Source organism: Dermacentor variabilis, chromosome 10 (assembly GCF_050947875.1).
Source record: "Dermacentor variabilis isolate Ectoservices chromosome 10, ASM5094787v1, whole genome shotgun sequence".
NCBI classification, from domain to species: Eukaryota; Metazoa; Arthropoda; class Arachnida; order Ixodida; family Ixodidae; genus Dermacentor; species Dermacentor variabilis.
Window position 1 is genome coordinate 62,412,591 of NC_134577.1, and position 27,048 is coordinate 62,439,638.

At 48.1% G+C, this 27,048-nt stretch overlaps 2 protein-coding genes and 1 non-coding gene across 3 annotated transcripts in view; 2 read left to right on the forward strand and 1 right to left on the reverse strand.

Moving 5' to 3' along the window:
- Nucleotides 1-848: 848 nt before the first annotated feature.
- The window catches only part of LOC142560627 (uncharacterized), a 140,337-nt gene continuing 114,137 nt past the window's right edge, over nt 849-27,048 (reverse strand). Inside the window, exon 12 of the transcript XR_012823403.1 lies at nt 849-936. The gene's annotated coding sequence lies outside the window, so the exon portion shown is untranslated. The remainder of the gene's footprint in view (nt 937-27,048) is intronic.
- Nucleotides 15,267-27,048, forward strand: part of LOC142559820 (endothelin-converting enzyme 2-like) — a 21,192-nt gene continuing 9,410 nt past the window's right edge. The window contains exons 1-5 of the mRNA XM_075671491.1: nt 15,267-15,497; nt 18,114-18,362; nt 19,916-20,350; nt 22,295-22,579; nt 26,033-26,374. Of these exons, the coding sequence (XP_075527606.1) occupies nt 15,267-15,497; nt 18,114-18,362; nt 19,916-20,350; nt 22,295-22,579; nt 26,033-26,374 (1,542 nt within the window). The remainder of the gene's footprint in view (nt 15,498-18,113; nt 18,363-19,915; nt 20,351-22,294; nt 22,580-26,032; nt 26,375-27,048) is intronic.
- Nucleotides 21,756-21,827, forward strand: TRNAT-CGU (transfer RNA threonine (anticodon CGU)). Its single transcript has one exon. It is a non-coding gene; the product is annotated as a tRNA-Thr (tRNA).

Genomic DNA, 27,048 nt, shown 5'->3' on the forward strand with positions numbered 1-27,048 from the left:
CTACCTAAGAGGCAAATTTTGATTCTGTAGACGCAAACAGCTACGCAAATGTCGACGAAGGTGTGGAAATCCGCAGGGCTGACACCTAAAATGGCGATTAAGAAGGCCCTCGACGTGCCCATGCAGTCAAACAACTATGCCGAGGTCACCGCCCACCGCTGATCACACATTATGCAGCTGTGATGGCCTAGATCTTTATGTTCGTTTTTTTTTTCTTTTTCAGCAACACGAGAAGGATGCAGAAACTTTTTTGCAAGCTAAGTAAAATTTCAGAATTTGTGACAGCGCACAGGTTTGCCAAATGCGGGCAAGCAACAGTTACTGATTAACCTAGGCCTTCGTAAAGCAATTAAAACAATTTAACAAATTACTTTCTTCTTTCCATCTGCGTTTTGCTCTTGGCGCTGTTTCATTTGCTGGTTTGTGTGGTTCGCAAGGAATAATGCCTTCTGTTATTCGTATCCTTTCTGTTAAGACGAACTTTTCATGCGGCGAGCAGATATTCACGGTTCCTTCGAGTTAATTTTAACGGGAGCCTACTATATTTGGTATTTACTATAATCAGGAGTGGCCCTGACTTGGTGAATCTGAGGGCTACAATGGCTCAATTAAACAGACCTGCAGTCAACTGTTTTTCCCTGAAGATTCTCTGAATTCAGCAGCCAACTGCGCACAGGGGCAACTATATGCCGCTGGAAGCAGACACCAACAATATCTTCGGCGGAATTTCCGTTTCGAGCCAAGAAGAAGCCCATTCCGTGGCAGGCAATTTTCCTTGATGTGTGTACGTGGCACAGTTTAGCACAGAAATACGAGGCATAGGGTTTTACTTACGTGACTGGTGAAAGCCACGGGGGTGTTGACATCGCCCCTTGTCGTGTTGCTTGAAAGAAGCGTGACTCAGCTCGACTGGTGGAACACTGGGCCTCCTCGGACCTGTGTCGAACGAACGAGGCAGTGTCACACGAAACCCTTTAAACACGCAGACGCAACGTCGGTGTTAAGCAGCATTGGGCTCGATGCACATTGGCGAGCACTTGGGTAAACGTTGCGAACATGCTTCCACTGCATGCGCTGTCGTGAGTAAGAAGCGTAAATTGTCGCACGAACTCGTAAAGGCCGTACGCATGTTCAGGTTAGGCTCCGATTGTGTGAGCGAGTCTATTACGTTTCTGAAAGTGACAGAAGTATACACGTCAAGGGCTGTTGCTGAAATGTATTTATAGCTGCACTTTCGCAACAAATATGATCACGGTAGTGTCGCCTCGGCCGTGGGAGGCGCTGGCTAACACTCCCGGGGCCCAAGCTTGTACACGCACACAAATAAACAAAAAGGTGGAAGAGAGGATGGCTGCCGCAGTGTCTCAATCGATAAAGTATTGCGTGCGTAGTGCGAAAGACGTGGGATCGATTCCCACCTGAGGCGAGTTACCTGTTCGTCCACTTACACTTCCCTTTATCGTATTACGCGTGCATTTCGAGTAGACGAAATTATTACATTCCCCTGCGCTTTATCTAGCTTCATTATCATCATCATCATCATCATTTATTTACCCTTAAAGGCCCTTGGCTTAAGGCATTACATAAGGGGGGAGCAGTCGTTACATATACAATGGTCGGTAACAACAAAAAAGCAATACAAAGTGCAGGATTCATGTTCAACATTAACATCATTAGAAGCATCAACACTAAGATCTGTTACATAGTACGGTTGTGACCAACAAAACACCGAGCCCCTCCAATCTTCTAATCATTCTCGCTCTGGCGGACATCAGTGCTCTGTCTCGCATATTCTTCCTTCTGTTCCGGTGTAGCTGCGCTAAAATTGCCGTCTTCAATATGGGTTCCAACAGCGCGCTTTGGTGGGAGACCTCCTGGAAACTGGCGGCCCCCTTTACTGTTTGCGTACGCCTTCACTAATAGGTCAGGTTTCCAAAGAAATCAATAAATTCTGGAATTTCACGTGCCAAAAACACGACCTCATTGTCGGGCTCGCCGTAGTGGGGGGACTCCGGAATGATTTTGGCCACCTGGGATTATTTGACGAGCACCGAAATCTAAGTACACGAGCGTTCTTGCATTTCGCCGCCATTGAAGTGCGGGAGCCGCTTCCAGGATCCAAACAGCGACCTGTGAAGAGCAATGTCATAACCACTAAGCTGTCACGGCGGTAGTTAAGGTTTTGATAGGAGATGATTTAACAAAGCGTCCTCAATTACTCTTGCAAGCATTTCACTTACCAATGCTAAATATCCGCTGGAATCCGCTAGATGTACGTAAGCATTCGCTAAACATCCGTTCAGAAAAACGTGAACGAGAAATGGGGTAGAATATAGCGAACACATTTTCTTTTTTTCTTTTCTTTTCTTTTTTTTTTAATTAGCGATACATATAGTACCAATTACAGTGACAATCGAACTACGAATGCTGGAAAGACCCTTGCAACACTTCCGAATTTAGATGGTGTGGCATTTATACCTTCCACAAAGTGGTTAATAAACAGTTTCATAAAAAAAGCAATTCACGTTTTACGAAGTGAATTGGGTCGGAATTAGATGTATGAACCCAGAATTCATTGTAACTTTTATAACTCTACGTTCTCAAAGACAGGCACTCTGAACAAGAAGTTATTGTGACTGGGACGTAGAAACGCCTCAGAATGCAGCTCGGCGAGCGTTGTCATACATATCTAACTCTGCTTGGAGGTTGCTTGTTGAACACGCTCAATAGACCACTGAGAAACATTCTAAATCAGTTTTAGAAGTTCCCTGTACGCTCGTTGGTGATTAGTATGGAGATAAGCCTGAGAATCACTGATAGCGGTAAACTTGAGGAAAGAAATGCTGATGAAAAAAAAAGAAACGTGCTTGCTCTTCTAGCCCATACGTAAGCCACTTAGAAAGACGCAAAATTACTTGAATGGAGTGCGAGTGTGAGAGCGAGGCTGAATCCCCAAGGTCGTCTTTGAAAGAAAAAAAAATACAGCACTGTGCCAGCTGAAATCTGGTCTGCGTCCAGGACTAAATTTAAAAACGGGAAATTCTGTGCTGCCGTAAAGGTCGCCGCGTGTCAGTACAGTAGCAATTTAACTTAACATCCTTGTTGCACCTACTATACCTAGGCACGGGTCTTGCCAGAGTCATTTGACAAGTGGCCTTGTTGGACGTCCTTTAGCTTGTCATTCGCAGCGCAAAAAAGTAACTACATTGTATTTGCTGAATAGATATTGAAAAGATAAGTTCAGCTTCTCTGATGACCCATACTTCAGGGACACCAGGAACATTCCCTCCTGACCGCGTCCAGAGACTTCTAGGCCAGGTCTCTGGCGCATGCCCGCAATAGGGAGATAGCCTTAGATATAGAGAGGAGATAATTTAATTGAAAGAAGGCAGAGAGGTCGGCCTGAGCTAAAGTGCTCTAGCCTGCTACTCTGCACAGGGGGAGGGGGAACGGGGACATAAAGATGTGATGAGCGATGATGATGACATAGCAAGAAGGATGCGCAAAGGTGAAAGCAAGTTCAACACTCTGATGATAAACATTCACAAATGTCATCCATGAAGCCACAATCAGGTTTCGCCTCAAGTCTGTAGTCACCAATTTGAGTGAACTTAAATATAGAGGCGTTAGGACGAAGCTGGTGTGGGCCTCCCCTGCGTGAACAGCACAAGCGCCAAACAAAATCTTTATAGCACATAAAGAGCTGCGATAAGCGGCTCTAGCACGGCGAGCACTTGTAGGGCACTTTTAGCGGCCGGAGTCTCGAGACTACCGAGAATCACGCGCATTGATTCTACTAGGTGCTTCAGCATATTTTGTACTCTCTCCTTCTCATTGTGTTCATCTCCTTGCTTGCCCGTACTGTCACCGGTTTCATTGGCCCTATAATTCTTGGCTTCATGGCGCAGAGGACCGCTAGTGCCCGCTGGCATGGCCGTGGGCCTAGAGGGCAGCAAAGGCCATTCCGTGTCTGTATCAGCAGGTGGAGGTGAATGTTTGCCGCGTGTTATCGTCGACCTTGAGTTATCATTAAACGCCGTTACTGTCCTCGATGCACGCACAGGCAGAGGTGGTCGTGGTACCTGTGCCACGCTAGGTAGTTCTCCTGAAATGGTTTTGTGATGCTTCTGTGGCGAGCGTTGGTCACTTTGGCGAACAGATCGAGCAGCCTCTTTACGTAAAGATTGGTCTCTTGCCATTTTTCGAAGAATACGAACCTCCTGTTTCATCTTCGGGCATTCCTTCGAAGTCGCTTCGTGAGAGCAAGTACAGTTGGGGCATTTAAATGAGGACGCCTCACAGTCGGTGGTATCATGCTCTCCGCCGCAACGCGAGCAGGTGGCTTTGCTTCTACAAACAGCACTCACGTGTCCTATCTTGTGACATTTCCGGCACTGAATAGGCCTCGGAACGAATGGTCGTACTCGGTGTATAACGTAGCCCACTTTGATAGATGCTGGTAATGTCGAAGAAGCAAACGTTAACTTGATACATCGGGAGTGCCCCAAGCGGTGAATCTCAAGAATGCGCACCGAGGACTTCAAAAAACTCTTGAGGTCCGCATGCTTGATTTCAACCTCCACGTCGGAAATCACTCCAGTAGTTGTCTCCTTCCCGTAAGTAATAAAGGAGCGGACGGGGATTGCACTTGACTGCGGAATGGTCCTTACCTTCTCAAGTATTGCGGAATTTTTCACATCTATTGTCAGGATGTTCTTGCAAGCGTTGATCCTGATCTCGTTAATTTGCCCAGGGGCCACACTTTCAATATATTCGGTTAGAAACTGCCTGCTGAGGGAGTTCATGCTGTGTGACGTCGAGAGCGGCACGTAAGAAACCATGAAGGATTCTTGCTCACTCTGATGCGATGAAGTCGCCTCAGTCGACATACGGCGCATCTTCTTCATACGGCGGCCCATGACTACGGTGTACTCGCTGTCAGAGTCCATGGCTTCTGGCGTTGAGCTCTCCCAGGAATCGAGCTGGTCCGAGCTTCCAAAGGCACGTCGTCCAAAAATGAGCGATGAAGTAGACGACTGGCCTTGTTCAGGTGGTTCAGGTTCAGGTGGCAACATCTTCTTACTCATTCTTGATGAAATGACTCTCACGAAAATGGCAAGAACGTAAAAAATGCATAACAGCGAGAGGCCCAGAGCACCAGTAAGCTCTGGGCACTTCTTTCTCTTCCTCCTTCGCCTTAGATATGATAGTTAAAATGAACGGGGGGGGGGGGGGAAAGGGCGGTGAGTTAGCGATTCGAAATTTATCGCTTACAGATAATAAAGCGATAATAAAATAAAGCATGACGACAACGGGATGATGACGACTGCGTGACGACGATGGCTTGAGAACGGCGATATGGCAAGAGTCAGGTGACGAAGCCGAAGTGGTGACGATGGCACGAGCGCGACGGCATCTTTGCGTAAACTTATTTTATCAAAATGCTTAACAACATTTTCAATACATTTCTAAATTACAGCTGTATCGCCCCACGCTCCACTATTCAAATCTAGTTTCGCTTTACTTCTAAGCATACGGAAAACCGCCTGCTTCTTGGCCAATCCCCCATAATGGGTATGTGCCACTGCCGAGAATACAAGACAGGGCAAGACGGCATCACGACCACGAGCGCATGCCTAGTGGCCCGAGCTAGTAGATAATTAAGGTCACTGGGTCGGCGTAAGAGTTTAGACAGATAGACTCAAAGTGTCTGAAGAAAGCAGAGAGAGTTATTCGCATTAACAAGATAGAAAATATTGTCATGCCAGCACCCTGGATACATGCCATTGTTTAGCGCCATTATTCACGCCACCACTGCTTCCGGTACCTACTTCACCAAGCTATTTGTTAATAACATTGTTACACTATTTATTATTTTCTCCCTACCATAGTTGTAATTTTCTTTATTCAATTTAATTCAAAAGCACAAGTGTATCATTTCATCCTTGCTGAGCTCTCAATCACACGCTTAACTTTTTTTTTTATTGGTTACTGCCAGCATGAGCAGTTGGACTCAGGAGTGGGCTACAAGTACATTGTGCAAGCATTTCGTTTCTTCAACTGCTTTATTTGATTTCTTTACTTTGTTCTTTCAAACTCGAAACTCCGTTCTAGTTTTGCCACCACCCGATAACGGGCACGGATCTACAGTCTTTGAAGTCACCATCGCAATCGACATCAGGACCCGCGACCCGCGCGACCCACGAGCCAGAAGAAGAAGGGTCCGCTCGTCGCATAGACGTGCTCTTCGCTCCGAGCCGCGATTTTCCCAAGCCTTTCTTCACAGCGAGCTCGCCGAGGGCAGCCAAGACGACGATGCACGGTCGCAACGCACGGAAGAAGATGGAGCGGGAGGTAGGCGGCCTCGCTGGTGGCGGCTAGAGATATCTCGTCTCGTGGGAGAGATATTCTTGATTGCGGGCGTGAGAGGCGGGGCTAAGTGCAGCGCGGTAACTGCCTCTTAACAGAGGACACCTCAACGTCACCGCACAAGGGGGAAGGGAGTCAAAGGTGGGGTGGCGGGCGCAGCGACAACAGGGGATGCGTGGGCGCGTCAAGGGACAAGCTCAAAGACTGTCGGAAAGACCTGCATCATCGGCGAAAGTTAGAGCACGGAACAGCAGCCTGAGAGGGAAGTTGAGGCCCGAAGGGTGCAGAATGTGTTCCACCGCCGAGTAATCAAGAATCGGGAAGCAATGCCCGGTGCGAGGAGGTGTAGTTTCCTAAAACAGTCACTAGAGGCAACTGTGGCGCTGCGATCGTTCGACCACCAGGGGAATTATGGTTAGTACACGAATTCGTACATGAATCCATAAGGGGACGCCAAAGACTTGAAAAATTGTAGACCGATCACCTTACTCTCCATTACCATGATCTCTCTATCTCACGTGACGTTCTCTTCTCTCTATTGCAGCAAAAGAAGCTGGCTGCTGCGATGGTAAGACCACTCGCCTATCTATCTCACCTGTCGTCTATCGGCGAGCAGCAGACTTGATGGGCATGATGGATTCTGAGGACGGCATCGCCATCGAGATATGCGCCGTCACACTTAACGTAAAAATGCGCAGTCGTTACACTTGTGTGGGTGTTTTTTTTTTTTTTAGGATAACGCTGTTTTCTGCGCTGAAGCACAAAAGTAACTGGAACGCCAATGCATGCCGACGGACGACACCTTGAAAATACATTATCTCGAAACTGGCGTACAGCTGAGAATTCCAGCCAAGTCGATATCTCTCGCATGCTCACTAGCTACAAACACGTGCCGTAAAATCATTAACGAAGTAATTAGGATAACTATGCTAGATATTCAATTAAACATTCCGATTCATCATATACGTAATGATCACCTCGTCGAACAATTTAGATCAAAGGTTAGAATTGGTGCTACCTGTCACAGGCAATTTTCAAATATTTGGTGCAGCTAAAAACACTACTAAACATAGGGCCTTACAGTGTTAATATTGGCCTAAACATAAAACGCATGGTACGCCACATAATTTTTGTTCCGTCTTGCTATAAGATTTCAGTGGTAAGAAGAGTGCTTCAGGAATGTATACTACATAACTGTTGTAGCGTTGAGATAATGAACCCGCTGCCATTGCTCTTGCATAGCGTGGCTTGGTCTAGTATGCGCTTGTGCTTTAGCGAGGTCCCTCCAGGGAATTGTATGCGAACTGGCTGAAATAATCTAAACAAGAACTTCATTTTATGGCGGCAGCGCTACTGAGAGAAACACAGGAGGAAGTAAAAGCAGGACATGCGCAGGCACGCAACTGATCTTTTATTTTAAAAGAAACAAGGTAGCTTATAGAATGCCTAAAAACGAAAAGAATAAAAAATAGAAGTGAAAAGTACGAAGGCATCACGATCGCCACTACGCAACGAAAAAAACAAAAATTAACCCTACCGGGAACACGGGTGCAAACGATGCTCGGTATCCGCGGCGCTTCATTGTCGTAACGCCCCGGTATCGCGCTTCCTCACGGCGAGGTCGGCGCGCTGATAACGAGCCCTTTCTAGAGCGAGTTCCCGGCGGCGTTCATCAAACGCCGCCTGTTCTTCGGCCAAACGCACGACGCGCGGCCCGCTGCCGTTCCTTCAACGCAGCCTGCTCTTCGACAGAACCAAACGCAGCCTCCCCATCTGACTGTCGCGCCGGAACTGGCGGGAAACGGCAGGCGCGAGGCAAGCGAACACGCGATCGCTACCCTTTCCCTCATCCGGAGAGAGGGGACGCCTGTGATTGGCTCCCGCCTTGCGCTGCGTCTACTTCTTCATGCATATAAAACCCCACGTTAAAGGGCGCGTATGACGAATCGACAGTACATTATCGATTATCGATTATCGTGGTGGTCTCGCAACCTTGAGGTCGGTGGTTCTTAATCCGCAGCCCGACAAGCAATTCTTTGTTTTCACGCGCGCTCGAGTTTTTTATTCGTACGTCAACACCGACGCCGACACGAGTTGCGGCAGTACAACCTTTGCTTGAAAATGTTCGACTTTCGGTATAGCGTGTGCCATTGCAAGATATTGCAGTTATTTGTCACTGGGAGGCAATGGACGCTCGACTGACGCCATAACCGTTTCGCTGTATCAACGACAACTCCTTGCCGATTCATCGTGGCTTTCGCAACTGCGCTCGGCAGCGGCTTCCGAAGCAGCTCCATCCGGGCACGGGGACGCTGTCCGGGGCCCCGTCAGCGCGATCGCCGTTCACAGGCGGCTCGCCCATCAACCCCGGGTCGCCGACACGCGCGAAGTCGTCCAAGACGCTAGTGTCCCCGACTGGTCAAGAGAAGCCAGGCACATCGCGCAAGTAAGGAACCACAGAACAACAACCAAAACCGAGAAGCGAGATTTGTGTTTGTTTGTTTGTTTGTTTGTTTGTTTGTTTGTTTGTTTGTTTGTTTGTTTGTTTGAAGGGGAGGGTGGAGAGACGGTGGTTCGTGAGTGAGGGACAATCGCACTAAGGCGACAGACAATGAAGTTGGGAAAAGAGCGGGCAAGGTGAACCAAGGCCGTAGTTTTGCCGAAATGGCACCACATTTTGAAAGTACCTGAGCACAATGCAGCGCAAAACAAAACCGGAAAGGCACACACCCTGTCGAGTGAGAGCATGACTCGTCGTTCTTTTTTTCTTCTTTTTTTAAAGCGAAGCTGTTAAGCGCTAGTTCCCCAGGATCGTGTCCGTGTGTAGGCACAAAACTCTCTATTCGTGCGCCGATCCCGAAGATAGTGTAATGCCGGGCAGTCCTGCAAAGGAGGTGCAGCTCGCCATTAAGGTGCAGCTCGGCATTAGGAGGTGCACTCTCGGCTACTTCCTCGGCTCGCATTGAATTCGGGGCTCGAAAAGAGAGTCCATCGACGTGCATTTCCTGGTGAACAACAGCGGCCGTGTAAAATCCCGTGGGCGACGGCCCTGCTACGTCTACATACACCGGGTCGGGAGCCGTGTTGTCTGCACCAAGGAGGTGCAGCTCGCCATTACACAGCTCCGCTGGTCATCCTTCTGCACAGAGTAGAAGGGCACTGTGGTTTTCTTTTTTTTTCTTTACTTCGGGGGTTTTACGTGCCCAAACCACAATCTGATTACCACGTACGCCGTTTTGGGGGACTAGGAATTAATTTTGACCCCCTGGGGTTCTTTCACGCGCGCCCAATTAACGCACGGTACACGGACGTTTTTGCATTTCGCCCCCCATCAAAATGACAGCCTCCGCGACCGGGATTCGATCCCGCGACCTGGTGCTTAGCAGCGCAACGCCAAAGCCACTGAGCAAACCCCGACGGGTCGGCATGTCTCGTCGTTATCTGTTTCGCGCTGATGTATAATCACAAAAATTTGAAGTATAGGCGAAAATGTAACTTCTCGCTGGTGGGAGCCAAACCCGCATAGTCTGCATAACTCGTGCGAGAATACTCTCTCAGGTGAGCTACCGCAGCGGCCGTCCTCCCGCCCACTACCTTGCCGGATTCGCGTGTGTATACTATATTTACCGGGCGTTCCACGAAATTCTTTCGAAATACTTTTTAAAATTACTGGAGATAAATATATAATTTTCTCTCGGTTGGTTTTACTACAGAGGCGTGCGTTTTGAAAATTATTCGATCTGACAATTAGACAACCAATTATGCAAATCCATCTAAATAGCTTTTTAACCAAAAAGAGCCATGCGATGGGAGCCATGTGTTCCCTACGGTTCTTGTTGGCTCAATATTGTGACCTAGCTAAACGTGCGAGAAGCGTGCGGTAGCGTTTTTACAACTTCGAAAAAATTCGGAAATTTAGCGTTTGACGAGAACTCGTCTGGTCGGGGATGATTGCGGCACAGAAAAACTGAACAGAAACACCAGACAAAGAAATAAAAAGTGAAAAAAAAACTACTTTTCCATTCATGTGCGGGAGGCATTGTTCACGGTGGTTACAGGTGAAGTTTGCATGCAACATAAATGTGAAAGAAAAGAAATGTGGCGCAATCAGTGAGCGTGAGCCGTTGGAAGCCGGACGTCCGACGACGATGACGTCATACTTCCGACTGCTGACTCGCGCTGTTTGGGTCACCATTTTTTTTTTTTAGATGTATATTCCGTGGCTACGAGGCACAGACGAGGTACGAATAAGGTGTGGCAACCGAAACGTCGTTTGTTTGTCCGATTGCTCGTTATTTGTGCCAGTTCGAAAAACAAGTGTCAGTGCTCTTATGAGTACATCAGCGGCTGACGCTTTGCGCGCGGTCTTTGCAGGGGTCAGACGGCAGGCTCTCCGGCTAAAGGCGGGAAACAGGGCAAGAAATCAAGCGATCCGGGTAAGAAACCTCGCCTCAGCGGCGCTGAAACAGTAGGGCTGCAAAGCTCACGCAGCTGCACTCGATGAGCTCCGGGTAAACAAGAGAGGAAACAAAAATGACCGCCCCTTCCAGTCCGTGGAGATCGTCGAACAGCTGTGTTACAGCCGAGTGTTACACCCTGCAAGTCAAGCTTCGCAACCACTCTATATTGTAAATCTTTTGTTTCCCCATTCTTTCACCTCATTTTCGCTTGTGCGCGCTTCGCACGGTGAGCATGCTTGGGCGGTTCTCCCGATAGAGTTTCTCACTATAACACCTAGAGGGAAATCTGGCGCCACCGTCCATGGGAGTTTCTGAAGGGGACACCGTACCGTCATGGGAATGACGGTATATGTGTCTGCGAGGCTCGTGCTGGCTGGTGCTGTACGAGGCTTCATCTAAAACGTGGATATGGCTACACAAATAACGCGTTCTCAAAGTAAAATCTTCATAAAATGTTTCCATTCACGCATATTACATCTTTACTCACCTACAATGCATGACGAAGTGAACAAAAGCAAGAACAGACGGCAAACTGTTTCAAAGCGATCGCGAACCTTGTCGTCTGTCCTCCAACTTTAGCGGCCCGCTGATACTTCTTACGTAACATATAATCGTACACGCAATAACAAGTACTCATAATTAAACAAAACATGTTATTGCGTAATAATAAAACCAAAACAGCTTTTCACGTGCTGTTTTAGTAGAAAATGAATCATTGCGAAAGACGGAACGGTGCTTGCCAAGCGCGTCTTCAAGGTGTCCTGTCTCTCCGAAAACGATGCCAGTCCGAAGTCACAATATACCGGCATTCCCATGCATACCACAGCGCAGCAGCGCCAGATTTCCCTTTAGGTAATGTAGTGAGAAACTCTATGGTTCTCCCAGTGTCATTGTTTTTCTTTTCTCATCCTTTTTTTCCTTTTTTTTTGCGCGTGAGACAGGTCCTACGACGACGAGCCCGTTCACGAGCAAACTCGCGCTGATGCTCCCGGTAGGCAGCTTCTTCCTCAGGAGGGACCCACTACTCGTGGTCTTCCCATAGCTGTATACCTGGAATGGAATGTGCGGAACCACTAATCTTAATCTCCGTACATTGGGCTCAAAGCCCACCACTGGAGGTACGGGCGCTGCAATCGTTCTGACGATTGGTTGGATTGGTTCGACAGTTGACGTCTTTGTGTTTCTTAATGACGTTGCATACACGTTCGGCTGCGACGGAGAGAACGACGTCAGTGACGGTATGCCCGCAGACTTCCGTTGTCGCTTGCGTTCGATGTTGTCGAGTTTGCTCGGTGGCGTGGTTAGCAGCACCCTCCCGCCATTGCCGCTTGCGATTGTTCAAAATTAAATTGCTTCAAAATTAAATCAGTCCGACACGTAAGACAATGGATGGCTCATACCCACTTAGGCAATGGCTCATACCCCCGTAAACGCGGCCTCCCCATTACGACGACAGAAGTGAAGTTGCGCGCGGGAATGACGAGAGGCAGCGGAGCCAGCTGTGGAAGACGACGACAACGCTCGAGCCATTGCTGATGATGATAGTTTTAGCGAAGTACAACAACTACGGCACAGAGTCCGCATAAACAGCTTCGCCGTAAACCGAAATTTGTAGCACAAGTATAAAGCCTCTGGGTAACTGGAATTATACAATTACAAGTGGTTGTATTCGTTGTTAACCTATAACAACTATCGCTCTCCGACGTGAAATACTAAAATGAAAGACCGTGTGCACATCCATGTGCATGCGTGCGTGCGCACACACTCATCTACACGCTACCACCACATCAGGTTTTGGTGGCGTCAATAAGTTTCTTTTTTTTTTCTTCCACGTCCCAAGCCATAATGCAATTGGCATGCGTGTTGAGCTGTTAGTATGAGAAGGTAACGTAATCATTTATTTGCTGCGTTTTCGGAGTAGTAAGGGCCCATAGAGTTATTACTTAAGAGGAATGCTATCAATTAACAAATAGGAGAAATTTCTTTTAACGAGTACTTCCTAAAGTCATGAAGAAATATGTCAATATTTTCATACACCATGAAAATGCTGCTTAGACAGACGAGGGCTATCGGATGTCAGCTGTACACACCTGTGTCTGTTTAGCTACTCGTATAACAAATTGTTTGTTATTAGTGTGTGTGCGCGTGTGCGTGTGTGTGCGTGTGTGTTGTAAGTCGCGACGTCACGGTAGGGCAAAACGCCTTACCGACTTCGCACGATCGATAGTTGGCAACCGTAAAGCCAACCACGCTTTCGTAGTCGGGTCCACGTCCTAAAGGGTTCGCGTCCGACAGTGCCGCACTCAGCTGGCACTTTAAACGGATCCCATGGTTGATATCGTACGCATGCACAAATACCCACCAGCGGCACGTCATCTTTCCATACAATCTCATTTCCCTTCCCGTCATTATTTCTGCAATGTCAAATAAAAATCATTACTTTTTTTGCATACGCTTTTTTTGGCACCACTCTCTGTTACTTCGCATGGTTAAAGGACAAGTCCAGCGATTTTTTTATCATATTTGGATAGTGTCACTTTCAAATGGTATTGACAGTCCTGTCACCGGTAGGGTGGTTCAATTTGCTTAGAAACTTTATTCTAAATTTTTTAAATTTATTTTAAATAATTTTAAATAACCAATAAACGAGGTACCAAAATTGAAATGACAAGCTCCTCCGCGTGACGTCTACGATGAGTCGATGACGTCATATCTTACAGCACCACGATGTAAACACGCACAACGCGTGCTAAATACGCAGTAGACATGGTGCTAACGCCAAGAAAGCGAAGCTGACGACATCTTCTGACTACACAGGCAGCTTTTCCGGCTCTTTCGAGTAAGACAGTGTCGATTTGAGCGTCGATTTCGGTACCGATTTCGGCGTTGATTTCAGCGTTGATTTCAGCGTTGATTTCAGCGTCGATTTCAGCGTCGATTTTAGCGTCGATTTTAGCGTCGATTTTAGCGTCGATTTTAGCGTCGATTTTAGCGTCGATTTCAGCGTCGATTTTAGCATCGATTTTAGCATCGATTTCAGCGACGATTTCAACTCAACGCCTTGTGCTGCGGCAAGACGAAGAGAAGCGCCTATCATCACGTCTGTCAAAACGATGATTGTCGGCCCGTCGTCTCGTAGAAAAAGAAGCCAGCTTCGTCGTCGTTTCCGGACGCATTGGCGGTGTAGACTATGACGCCACGACCACATGGTGGCCATTAAAAAGACACATTCGTGGGTATGAGTCGGGAACAGCAACCAATACTTAAAATTCGTTTTCTAGAAAACTAAATTACTTGCAGCCGTATTGTCTGGCACGGATAATGAAAGTGCAAAAGAGAAAGTATATTCAGAGTTTTATTGAGGTCAGTGGATATCGAAAAATCACCCGATTTGCCCAGTAAGCTGTACAATTTTAACTGGTATGCAATGCGTTTTAAGCATCTCTAAATTGCACTGGCTCTACTTCTCTCCATTGCACTCCCATTAGCGCATATAAAAATTGGATTCCAATTGTTACATTTTCTTCCCTTCATTTTTTTTTCGCGTCCGTTATAGTTACAAATATGTCTGCGCCAAAGAAATCAATTGTCTGAGCTGTCGGCCTTGTGACTGAAAAAAAAAACTGCAGCGAATCAACTAATACTGTTCATCGCCTTGTCGAACCTCGTCGGGATGTGCGAACAGCCACCTGTAAATCACCCCGTCCTCAGCGCTTTACCTAAGGGAATTTATCATATAAGCGCTGCAGTGTAACGGGCGAACCCCAGGATTGAGGGCTTTGACATTAAGGCGAAAGCCTTTCTAGGCTCATGGTGAACTTTATGTCAGCAGACCTGACCACCGGGAGCGTCCGCCGAAGCCTCATCACGCCATATGAAGACAGGTTAAAGACAGATTAAAGAACGAAAAACTTTTGATAGTGACAGTTAGTAAATTATAACGTTATAATAGAGATTGGTAGAGGTTATTGATGACTAGTACTGACTAATAACAACTACTAATGACTTGTAATGACTAGTAATGACTATGAAATGACCAATACGTCTAACTACAACTTGTAACGACCACAATTCATTAGAGATGACTAAAAATGCTTAGTAATGAACAGTAATGACTAATAATGACTGAGATGACTTGTAATGACTACTAATTACTATGATATGACCAACATGTCTAACGACGGCTTTCGCCGTTCACCTCCTACGAGAGATCTTGACAGACTCTGGAATTTTCATTTTTATTCTATAACTGAAATCTCTTCTCTCTCTTGTCTCTCTCTCTCTCTCTCCGCAGTTGTTGTTCCCCCCGCCTTGGATCTGTCGATGCCATCGCATTTAGACGCGCCGAAGGCGGCCCCGCCTGCGCGGCCGCGCGGGAAGGCGCTCCTCTGCGCCTGCTGCAGCGCCGTCCTGGTGGTGGCGGTCGCCGTCGCGGCCATGTCCGCCTGGTTCGGCCCCACGGGCTGGATCGGCCACGCGCACTGCCACACCGAGCAGTGCGCGCTCGTCAACGCGATGCTGCTGGAGGCGCGCAACGAGAGCGTCAAGCCGTGCGACAACTTCTACCAACACGTGTGCGGCCGCTGGTCGCTCAACCACAGCGGCTACTCGGTCTACGACATGCACGTCAACGCGTACCTGGACAAACTGAACAAGTACCTGCTGCGGGTGAGGCTTCTTCCGCCGCCTTCCGCGCAATACTCTCTCAATCGCGGTGTGCGCGCGCCGCACGTGGAGGCGCGCGACTCGTCTTTTGAACATTCAGATTGCATTCCCAATCTCGTTCCCCGTGTGTTACATTAAGGAAATGGAACACAAGTTAAAAAGAAGAACGTTCCACTGGTCAGTGGAACTAATGTACTTGAGCGTTGGCTCTTCCATCAGTGGGCGGGGATTCTCGCTACTCTACTACTGTTGAATTCAAGATGAAAGATTCCCGCAGAACGCATCTCACGATGCGATTCAGCGACAAATCAACTTAGCGACAGACCCTATTGGCACATAACTGCGTGCCACATAGTGAAACTTGCCGTCCAAGAGGGTCATCGAATAGAGGCGCATACCCGGCGAAACGTATACCCAGTGATTCAAGTTTGCATCAAACAGGCTTCTAGCCGCCATCGTCATCTGCGTTGGCTGCCTTTCATATCTGGCGCGCTCGGGCGTGAGCTCCCGTGCTTAGAGCCCCGGAGGAATAAAGACGTCCCCTCTGCGCCTGCCTTCGGCTTTTCTCGTTTCACAGTCTCTCGCACGCCGCTCCACACGTCGTTGCAACGGTCCCTATAAGGGCCACTGAAGAGTGGCGCATACGCAGTGGAACCAACCAAAACCAACGTTGACGTCTACGAGATTCGCTGGAAGAGCGGTAAATAACCAGTGGGAAGCACCCAGTGACCAAAGTTGGCGCCGAAGAGGTTCACTAAAGAACGGCACGCAACTCTGTCACACACACTCAGGCACCCAGGAGCGGAACATACGCAGTCGGCCATGCCCGGTAACTGAAACTGGCCCGATGGTTAATTGCGAACTTGGCCCCCTCAGCACAGCAGCCCGATGCTCCCTCCATTAGACCATGGACTCCCTAGTGACTCAAGATGGTTAGAATATATGAGAGACACTGAGAGACACGGATAGAACAATTAGAATAACGGCTACCCACTTTCCTCTCCAATTCACACCACCGTGTTTCTGTTTACCTAATGTGTTTCATGGAAAACTCAAAACGGTAGGAGCTAGACTTAGTGACATATTCCCAAAGGAAGCATCACAATAACTCACGATAGCAGTTGGTGGCTAGATTATACTCGCGCAGATTTCACGCCCGGACATCAAAGGACCCGCCGTGGTTGCTCAGTGGCTATGGTGTTAGGCTGCTGAGCACGAGGTCGCGGGATCGAATCCCGGCCACGGCGGCCGCATTTCGATGGGGGCGAAATGCGAAAACACCCGTGTGCTTAGATTTAGGTGCACGTTAAAGAACCTCAGGTGGTCAAAATTTCCGGAGTCCTCCACTACGGCGTGCCTCATAATCAGAAAGTGGTTTTGGCACGTAAAACCCCAAATATTATTATTATTATTACATCAAAGTGGAGTCTTGTTTGATTAAAGAAAAAGCTCCTTGTCCTCCTCAGACCCGTTGTGCACCGTCGTCGATATCGGCTTTTATTTTTTCTTCGGTATTGAATCAGTAAAGAAAATCTAAAATATTGTTATGTCGGTTAAAGCTGGATACACGCGGAACTATAGGTCAAAACTTTAATCAGTTCGTTGCGCCAGCTCACAAAAATTAAGGAGAGCTTTTTGCGAGAGGTACCCGCCGTATCGCCCTCGGCGACGAGAAAATGAATGTGTAGTACATTTCGAATGCCACAAGGTGACGCTGCAATCGAGGATAACACGTTGAGACAACGGACCGTCCGTACCCATGTGCTTAGTAAACAAAATCTCCTTTTATCTCGCCAAGCTGGAGAAATGAACCCTTCGTCCACATATATGTAGGTGGTACTGTGTGCAAAGCATCTGTAAGACCTGATAAATAGGCAGCTCTGCATTTTTTTTTTTTTTAGGAAACCGGCTGTCAACATCACTTATTGTGCCGCTACACACTCTAAAACAAAGCAACCCTCTGGTGCGCTTCTTGTAGCCAAGAAGTAATCGTCATGCGTATTGCTCGCGAGTTTTGAAAACTCCGCGCTCGCTGCTTTCTTGTCAAGCGTGGCATAAATGTCACACTGATAGCAATCACACCGTCCGTAACCTGGTAGTACCAGGTGCGTAGCGTTTAAGAGGGGGAAAGGCGCGCGAGACAGTTGACAATTAGTTGCTTGGGCGCAAGTCGCAAATGGTGTAAACTTTCCTTAGAGTTTAGGATTTAGTTCAGCATTGAGAAGGTTGGATGTACTCTATATGCTGATTGTGTTTTCGTTTACCTTCTCTATTTTTTTTTCGGTATATACTCAAACGATGAACCTACGCGCGTTCGTTAAACGTTCGTTCGATTCGCCCTGCACGTGGTGAACTAGTTCCCGCATGTTCACAGCGAGTTCCCACAGAACTGGTACACGGTACAACCCGGACGAGCCCTGCGACAACGCCCGTCTGACGAGTGCCGGGGAAAAAAAAAATGCCGCCAACTCCTCCCACGCGAAGCCTGCGCCGCGTGAACCGTAATGGCGCCGTGCGGGCGCCCCCATGTCGTAGCGTGTGAAACAAGTGGCTGGAGAATCGAATTAAATCTCAAGTCGCTGCTTTTTTTTTTCTTTGCCTTTTTTCTCGTCACGGCAGATTGTGGTGGGCGCCCAGGCGCGGCCGACCGAGAAGATGGCGCGCTTCTACCAGACCTGCACCACCATCGTGGTGGACGGCCAGGACAAAAGGAAAGAGTACCACGAGGCCTTCAGGAATGCTGGCGTGTACTGGCCCCGACTAGGGCCCAGGGACGCCGACGCCTACCTCGTTGCCGCCAAGGTCCAGGCCTCGTTCCTCATGACCGCGTTGCTCAGAATTAGCAGGGTCAAGGATTTCGGCGGCGAGGTACCGTACCGTACCGGCGGCGACGCGATTCTCGTCGGTTGTGGTCTTATAGCCGCGAGCCTTATAGCCTCTCCCATACTTGGAGAAGTATGGGAGAGGCCTTTGCCCTGCAGTGGGCGTAACTAGGATGATGTAGATGACGATGATGATGAGAATGAGCCACGAGCAGGGCGATAGTTGAGAGGAAGCTACAGTACGGGGGAGAGGGGTCGTGGGGGGGGGGGAGGGGGAGCTCCTATGTGAACACATTGGAACGGGGAAATTATTTTTCTCGGCAATCACTGCGGCGGTTTTGACGATAATGGTAGCATTTAAAAGAAGCAGCTAAGCTCTTTTGACTGCATGAAGTTTATTTTCAATTTATGTCAACTTTTTTTCCAATTGCAAAGAATATTGGAGTATGAAGTTTACAAGTACAAATAAGCAAAAAAAGAAAACGGAAAGGGAGATATCGAGATTCTCTGAAGTGCACCTAATAACAAAGCTAAAGTACACAAAATTAACCTAATATACGCTGCTCTCTAATCTAAGTGGGACTTCTTCAATACCAAACTTTGCCCGCTTTATTTCTCAATGGGTGCAGTCTACAGAACTGCGATATCTGTTTTTCTGCCGCAAGGTTACTCAATTTTAAACTTCGTGCTTCTGTTGTTTTGGAACCCAAGTGCGGTTCTAAAGCAAAATATTGCTTCCTAGAGTTGCGCAAGTTTTCTTTCTCTCCATCTCTCCCTCTGACGGCAACAAATAATTCATTCGAAACGACCCAGCGGATGTCTCAGAAAATCATTTGTGCGTTTTAAATGTATTTCAATGGATAAATCGGAGTTCATTGGTCCCGCGCTGATGCCTCCTCTTCAGCTTGGTTCACATGCAACGATCTTCGCACTGCGGCTTTCGCATCTGCGATTTTCTCTTTAGAAGCACCTAGTGAAAGCATCACTTATTTTAGACGCAGACGTACTTAGACGGCTTCAGTACAAATGAAGTAAAGCAAACTAGTAAATACTTTCATCAAATGGGTTCCGTACTTTCATCAACACAAGGCTATATCGAAACAATAAGTGAGCAGGCACACGCCAATGACACGTCTCACGATGTTGCGCCTTGCTGTTATTGGTGTTATTGTTATTGGAATGAATCCGCAGTTCTTTAATTTTGTTATAGCAGCTTCTTCGTCGACAATTTTTTTTTTTGGGGGGGGGGGGGGGTGTAGCGAGGATTTCATGCTGTTGGCCTTGTAACATTGTAGTCGCATTGGTTTCAGAGTTGGACGTGTTTGTATCATGTTCCTGTTGCAATTTCGCTTTTGTATTTGCTTTACTTTAGTCCTTCTTGCGTTCTCGCTTGCTATTCTCCAACATAAAATGTTTATAAAAGTGTCCAACTGCCCTGTGCTTCTCACGTCGTATACGCGCAGTTTGTTTCCCGAGGTCTCCTTGACGATTCTCTGGGAGCTCCGAAAGTAATCAGCTTCCCTAATCACTTCGCGACTTGGACAGGGAGTCAATAAAACATGGACTTGAGTTACACCGTCGTTGTGCCCTCCCCCGCAGGTGTACCTCGGCGTTTCGCCGGCCAACGCCCTGAAAATTTGGCTGCGCAACCGGCCCCTGGTCTTCCCAAACAGCTCCGACCAGAGCGCTTACCGCCTCTACTACGAAAACGCGTGCCAAGCCTACGCCGACGGAATGGGCGGAGCCGTGGCTTTCGACACCTTCTTCGACATCGAGCAGAAGGTGTTCAGCAAACTACTCTTTCCCAACAGCTCTCACGGCAGCACCAACCTGACCAACCTGACCGAACTCAGCAACGTAATGAGGCCCACGAGCGCGAAGCAGCTGATCGAGTACCTACACGAGACCTACAATCTGACCGACGCGGCCAGCGTCACCGTGAAGGGACCAACGTACTTGGCGCGTTTTGGCGAACTCGTCACCGAACTGGGTGACGACAAGGTGATCTTGTACCTCGGCTGGCTGATCCTGCAGGTGAGTCGATCGTTTGGGCCTCAACCGCCGAATATTTTCTCTGCGTCTTCGCGACTGTGATTTTATTTTTCTCTGACCTAACCTAACCTAATCTCCTCCAGCTACAAATTAGGACTAAACGTTTCGAAGCCGGGAAATCCTTTTGCATATCTTTTTTTTTTTAACACGGCGCGAACTTTGCAGGAAGCAAAAAAAAAAATTTTTTTGGACCTGTATAACACGAATATTTAAGTGGCATCATGCCAGTCCGTCATATAACTACACAAAAAAAAACTGATCACGGATACTGACCTTTTGTAGATGACGCGTTAAAAAAAAAACAGAAATAGTTGCTACAACTAGTTGCGCTGGCTACTATTCAGCAGAGGGACTTCTCGCGCTTGAAGGAACACTAATTAACATCGCTGATACAGAGCAGCCTTTTGAGCATTGTTTCAACGACGAATGCCGCTGCAGCCAGTGTTTCCACAAGACGACTCGTCTACGCCAGAGTAGCAACACTTCCATCGCTTCGAACCTCCATCTTCCTGCGAAACCCTTCGTGTTTGAAGAGCAGCACCGTTGAGATTTGGTCAAACCAAGTTGTGCGCATCCTAAAATACCATCCCTTTTTATCACTCTCCGTACTACAGTGACTTACGAGGGTATTCTTAGTTAGCACCGGGTTACGTTTAGATATACAGTTAAAATTCCGTATAGCGAAGCCGTTAAGGTCGGCAATTTTATTAGTTATATCGAATTTTTATTTATAAGGGAGTTCGTCATATCGAGGTTTAACTGTAGCGTTTTTAGTGTTAAGGTTTTTAATGCGATGAGCATTCTTTAAGATACTTCACTTCGTTTCCGCTCAACCTGCCTATGTCTGTTCCCATCATCAACTAAAAAAGATCTTTGATCACCGAAGCTGCGCGCAATTAAATCTGCCTCACACGGGTTCCTCAAGCAAAGGACCAAGACGCTTGAGTGCGCTAATCTAGGGATCATGGGTACATTCCTTTCTAACTGCTGTCGACTTGCTGCGAGTGCTTCACAGGTGCATGCCCGACTGGTGTAACTGGTAATACCCGCTCTTCTAGCTGACAATGAATAAACGTTCTGAGCCTGAAATACCCAGACAGCCATACAGTCGTGCCGTAGTTCATTCGAGGTCAGATGTGCTGAAGATATGCCGAATTCTCCTGAATCTGAATATGCCGTATCCGGCAACAACTGATGCTTTTAGGTAGCACGCCGGGGTTTATTGACCGGTTGCCCTCACCCAAAAAGATCACGTATACTCGTGACGCCTGCGGCAGAAAGGTTGTTCCACATCCAACGCCAAGGCTTGTGAGTAGTGGCGCTGGCTAACACTCCCAGGGTTCTAGTGGAATACATAGATACCCAAGAAAGTGGATGGGAAAACGACGCCGCGGTAGCTCAATTGGTAGAGCATCGCACGCGTAATGCGAAGACGTTGGATCGTTCCCCACCTGCGGCAAGTTGTTTTTTCATCCACTTTCACTTCCGTTAATTTATCATTTCTTTAATTCATTCAGTAAGAGCAAGTAATTTCCCCTATGTTCTCCTTGGTGTCAATGTTTGTTGACTTCTTAAGATATGCTTAATCAAAATCGGGTCCCTCGGTTAACCCCCTTTCTTCTCGCCTATTACAATATATTGCACAATATATTGTACAATATTGTACTATTACCTGCGCTTGCAACGGGATCGATACCACCAGTTACTTCCTCGCTTTCCTTACGCCAATACTCTAACGTACCTAATCTGGACTGCTGAGTTCAGCGGTCGCAGCTCTGGAGTTCTCTCTAGCAGTTCTTGCAGGAAACTGTAAGCGTGGCCTCCGAGATTGCGAGACCCGCGGCGCTCGGAGGCCATTTGGTGGGCGACTGCCGAGTTAACCAGTTGCGCCACTGAACGACCCTTCTTTCGCGGAAACTGGCGCAGCTGCTGTGGCGCGCGCTGGACCGACGCACGAACACGATGTGGCACAAGCACTTCGGCGTGACGGTGTCCTCGCGCATCCTGCAGCAGCAGCAGGTCGACTGCATGGAGCTCACCGAGCAGCTGCTCGGCTGGGCGCTCTTCTTCAGCTTCACGCTCGACCGCAGCGGCCCGGACACCACCGAAATGGTGGACACCATGGCCGAGAACATCGGCCGGGCCTTCCAGCAGCAGCTCTCCTTCAACCAAATGCTCTCCAAATTGTTTCCCACCGACAAGAACTTCACGGTGCGCACTCGTCGTCTTTCTTTCTTACGTTCGAATGCGAAAGAAAACAAGGCACCTTGAAAGTTGTGCATAGAGTGACGCGATGGCATTGAGATCCCATCACATCGATTGTTCTACTATCGACGCGTTCTCCTGCCTCGTGATCCTGCGAGTTCCAGCATTATTATCGCCTATACTGTTGCGGTCTGCCTGCTTCACCTATACAACGTCAATCTGCAACGTCAATCAAACTACTGTAAAATCCTCGCCATAACGCAGAAAACGAGAACACAAAACTGTCGGGTGCTTCGGAGGTCGAATGTCGTATGCTCAACGCGATTATGTGCACCTAAGATGCGATTCTATGAAAAGGGGGCCCCCCTCACATTTAACACTGCAATACGCCGTGAGTGGGTTCGAACTTTCAGCAGCTGCACTATTATGACGGGCCCCTTAACCGTAGTGAAGACCATTTTTTTTCGGCGTGTCTTATAGGCTGTATGGGAACAATCCTTCCTCTTTTCACACAAGTTGATCAAACTTTGCTGTGTATATAGTGGCAGTAGTGCAACTAAACACTGCCCAAATTAACAGAGGCGCTATCTTCTCCATAACGTTGACGCTAGATAGAGAAAAAAAAACGAAAGAAGGAAAGAAAGAAAAGTCGCGGCTCGCTTGGTCACGGGACCTCAATAGTGACGCATTCGGATGGGTAAATATATTCGTGCTATAAGACTGCGCGGGAAAGCAACTGACAGCACGAAAATGTCACGTGACGAGAGCTGCGGCGGGTGCGGTAGGATTGTTGCTCGTACAGTTTTTCGCTTAGCACGCATCTTTCACTGCCCTTGGTCGAGTGGACTCGGTCATCGCATTTACCCGCCGAATGCTACGCGCCGCATCATATCTGCATGAATCTATATTTCAGGTAGTATCATCACGTGCATTACTTAGCCGCAACGTGATTGCTTGGAAACTACTGTAAGGGGAAATTTTGTAAATTTTATAGCCCACATATTTCTAGATAACAGTCCTGCCGAAAGGTCGAATTAAATGTTTGTTTTGTTCTTTTTTGCTTTTCGACGGGCGGCCACAACGTGATTGGTCAGAAAATAATTAAATAACTTCCGTCTGATCTGCACAGTGCAAGTTTCTGTTATGTCTCATTCATTTCTGGCGCATGGGCCGCGAACGGTGGCTGGAAATGGTGCGAGGTTGATGTTTCTCAGCAATGAGTTCGCTGGAGGATCAATCTAGTCTTCTGCTTTTGGTACAGCGAACGTCAGTAAAGGCAATAAAATATCGCGAAAATTTGATGGGATCGTATTATAGTCGCAATGTCTTTTTTTGCGCAATGCCGCATAAATTGACCTAATTTTATGTGGTGATAGTAGTACCCCATGACAGTGTGTGCAAGCGCGACTCAACGAGGACGTAGAAAGAAACAGATACACAGTGAAAAGCCCTACTTTCAACTACGGATTCAAACCAACTAGCCCGCCAACGTGTTTCAAACAGGATAGTTCCCCGCCGTTGTAAGCATTCCGTATTCGAATAACCGTCAAGAAGTTAAGGCATGCCAAAGACTGTTCCTTCTTTCGCAAGGGCAAAGCACCATCGCGGACGTTATAGCCAGCGCGCAATGAACGCAGATCTTTTCACAGTTAACGTGTACGAAGCCGTGACTACAGCTCTGTGGCCATACTGCGTTCAGAATGGCTAATAAAGAAAAAAAAAACTTAGGCCATTTATAATTAGCGCAACACACTGGCGTTTTTTTTTTTTTTTTGCCCCAAGTACACTAACACAGACCAAGACGCGCTCACGATCCAGGATTGACTGGAAAGTTTCAGGACAGGGGCCCCAAAAGTTCGGGGCCCCAAATAAATAGCGTCGAAGCCACTGCGCATGCGCGAGACGCGGACTGCGTTTGGGTTTTGCGTCGGGCGCGCTATTCCACTGATTTAGCGAGAGCAGCATAACTGCCCCGAAAGATTTGCGTCAGCAAACATGGCGGCACCCACCGAAGCGACGGCTGTAACCTAGCACCAAACTGGGCTCGATTCGTGGTAACGCGTGAAGTTCGCAAGCTAGGAGAAGTGACTGCGGTTATCGCTTTCTCTCAATTAGCGTGTGTTATGAAGATTGATTCATTAGACGTCGCTGATTCCGAATTCCCTTGTCGATTTCATGGCTCGTAGGCCTAACACAGCTTAGCTTGGCTGGTGAAGGCACGTAAAGTTGGGTACTCAAAACCAAGCGCAACTAATTGCTTGCTGCTAATATAATAAACTCTAAACTGTAATTAAACACGAAAATCAAAATTACACTTCTTATCATAAAGTGGTATATTTATTTAATTATTTGTAATAGCTTTTCGTCAACGCCGTTGTGGCGCTGTCAGCTCAAGCCGCAATCCACAAATGCAAAGCCCTATTCTAAAGCTCTCCACTACTGCGCCCCCCAACGCTAACACCCGCAAAGCTCTTTGGGGCCCCAAACATTTGGGGCCTCCGTTCTAAAACTCGCTACTATCCCAGCCATGGGACGAGCCCCTCGATATGTAACGTTCCGAGGGCCCTAAGGTAACCTCTCCGCTGCATATACGACAGTCTGCGACTGACGAACAACAAGAGACAAAAAGAGTTTCTGGACAAAACCGCAAAACTACGCACTGCGCGAGAAGCCGGCGGCTCACTTGCAAGCCGTGCGAGTGCTATGCCGAAACGAAGCGGTGTCACGTGATCCAACTTTGGACTGAAGAGCGACGGCAGCGCGCCAGCGCTTCCAGCTCGCGCCCAATATTCTCGCTCCGTGCCTCGAAGTTTATTGCCGCTCACGCGATGGCCTCAAGGAGGTACTTGATGGCACCAAAGCTTGACGCCACTTGTTAGCGCAGTGGGTTCGCCAGTCGAACGCGCATACTCTCGCCTCTTGATATTTGCAGTTACGGCATGCCGAAAGAAATATATTTCTGGACTAACCTAAAGTATGTTTCCCATAACGAATATATTAATGTTTTAGTGGCAGGTGTCGTACTATCACCCCCTAAATAATTCTTACGGTACGATTGAAATTGAGCTCTCTGCAGCAATCATCCCTGCGGCGTTTAACATCATTATCAATGCGCATGTAGACACAACATTATATTCAATCACATTAAGAATCTTAAATGGCATTAACATTGCCACAGTGTGTGGCACGGTTTAAGCATGGATTTTCTCTTCGATAAAGCATAATATACAGGGAATCGTAGGGAAGCTTGGGCGAGTCGTTGAAAGTTCATATTTGACAAACAGCAGTTAGCGCTGGTGCTTTTCTTTCTTTTTTTTGTCGGAAATAGGGAAATATTTTGTTCAGGACTACGTCGTTTACGAAAACCTTCCACGAGTGAGTGAGTAACTGGAATGCATTAACGCGCGCATTTTGGTACATACATATACGACACGCGAGAAGATGACGTCACACCCGCAGGAACTCGTGTTTTACCGCAAGCGCTTCACCGAGGCCAACCTACGCCAGCGGCTGGACAAAATGGCCGACATGACGGACTCGCTGGTGGCCAACTGGGAGCGGGTGGCCGCGGTCAGGCGCATGATGTCCAAGGAAGACTGGAACGACATGTACACGCACTACGTGTGGTGGCTGCGCACCAAGCACTACTACACACTGTACAACACGATACGGAAGACCCTGCGGGGACCCCCGCTGTACGCAGAGATGCCCCTGTTCGGCGAGCAGCTGACCGAGGCCGCCAACTACGGCGCGCTAGGCACGACCATCGGGGAGGGTGCCGTGCGGCTGATCGAAGTAAAGGTGAGCAGATAGCTGCTCCCCACAGCATGGCCACAATTAGCACGTGACCGGGGTAGTTGGAGAGGTATGGGAGAGGCCTTTTCCCTGCAGTGGGCGTAGCCAGGCTGCTGCTGCTGCTGCTGCTGCTGATGGTGATGATGATAGTGGTGGTGGTGGTGGTGATGATATTGGTGTTATGATGATGATGATGATGATGATGGACCGTTATCATCATCACCACCATCAGCCTGGCTACGCTCTGTAGTGGGCGTAGCTAGGCTGATAGTGATGATGGTGATGATGATGATGATAGCTGCAGCCCGAATGCCTGTACACAGTCCTGAGAGCGTCTGGGACGACGACCGATTGCCTGGGGCACTTGCTTCGGCGCAGCCATGCGGGAGATCGTGAGGACGAAAAAAAAAAAATGACACTCGGACGCGACACGCTTGAGATTGAAAAAGAAAACGACGACGGCGATAGCAAAGTTCAGCGTCGCGCTGTGGGACTTCTGGCGGACCGTGTTCTAAATATGCACGGGTGCGCGCGAAACCTTTCTGGCGCCCTTAAATGCACGCTTAAATGCCGATTGCAGGCCCTACCCGGCATGCGGTGTGTTAGGGCCTGCAACGGCACTTTCACACGCTGCCACTGGCCTGCCCGTAAAGAGCGGCACCGGCTAATGTTACATCGCT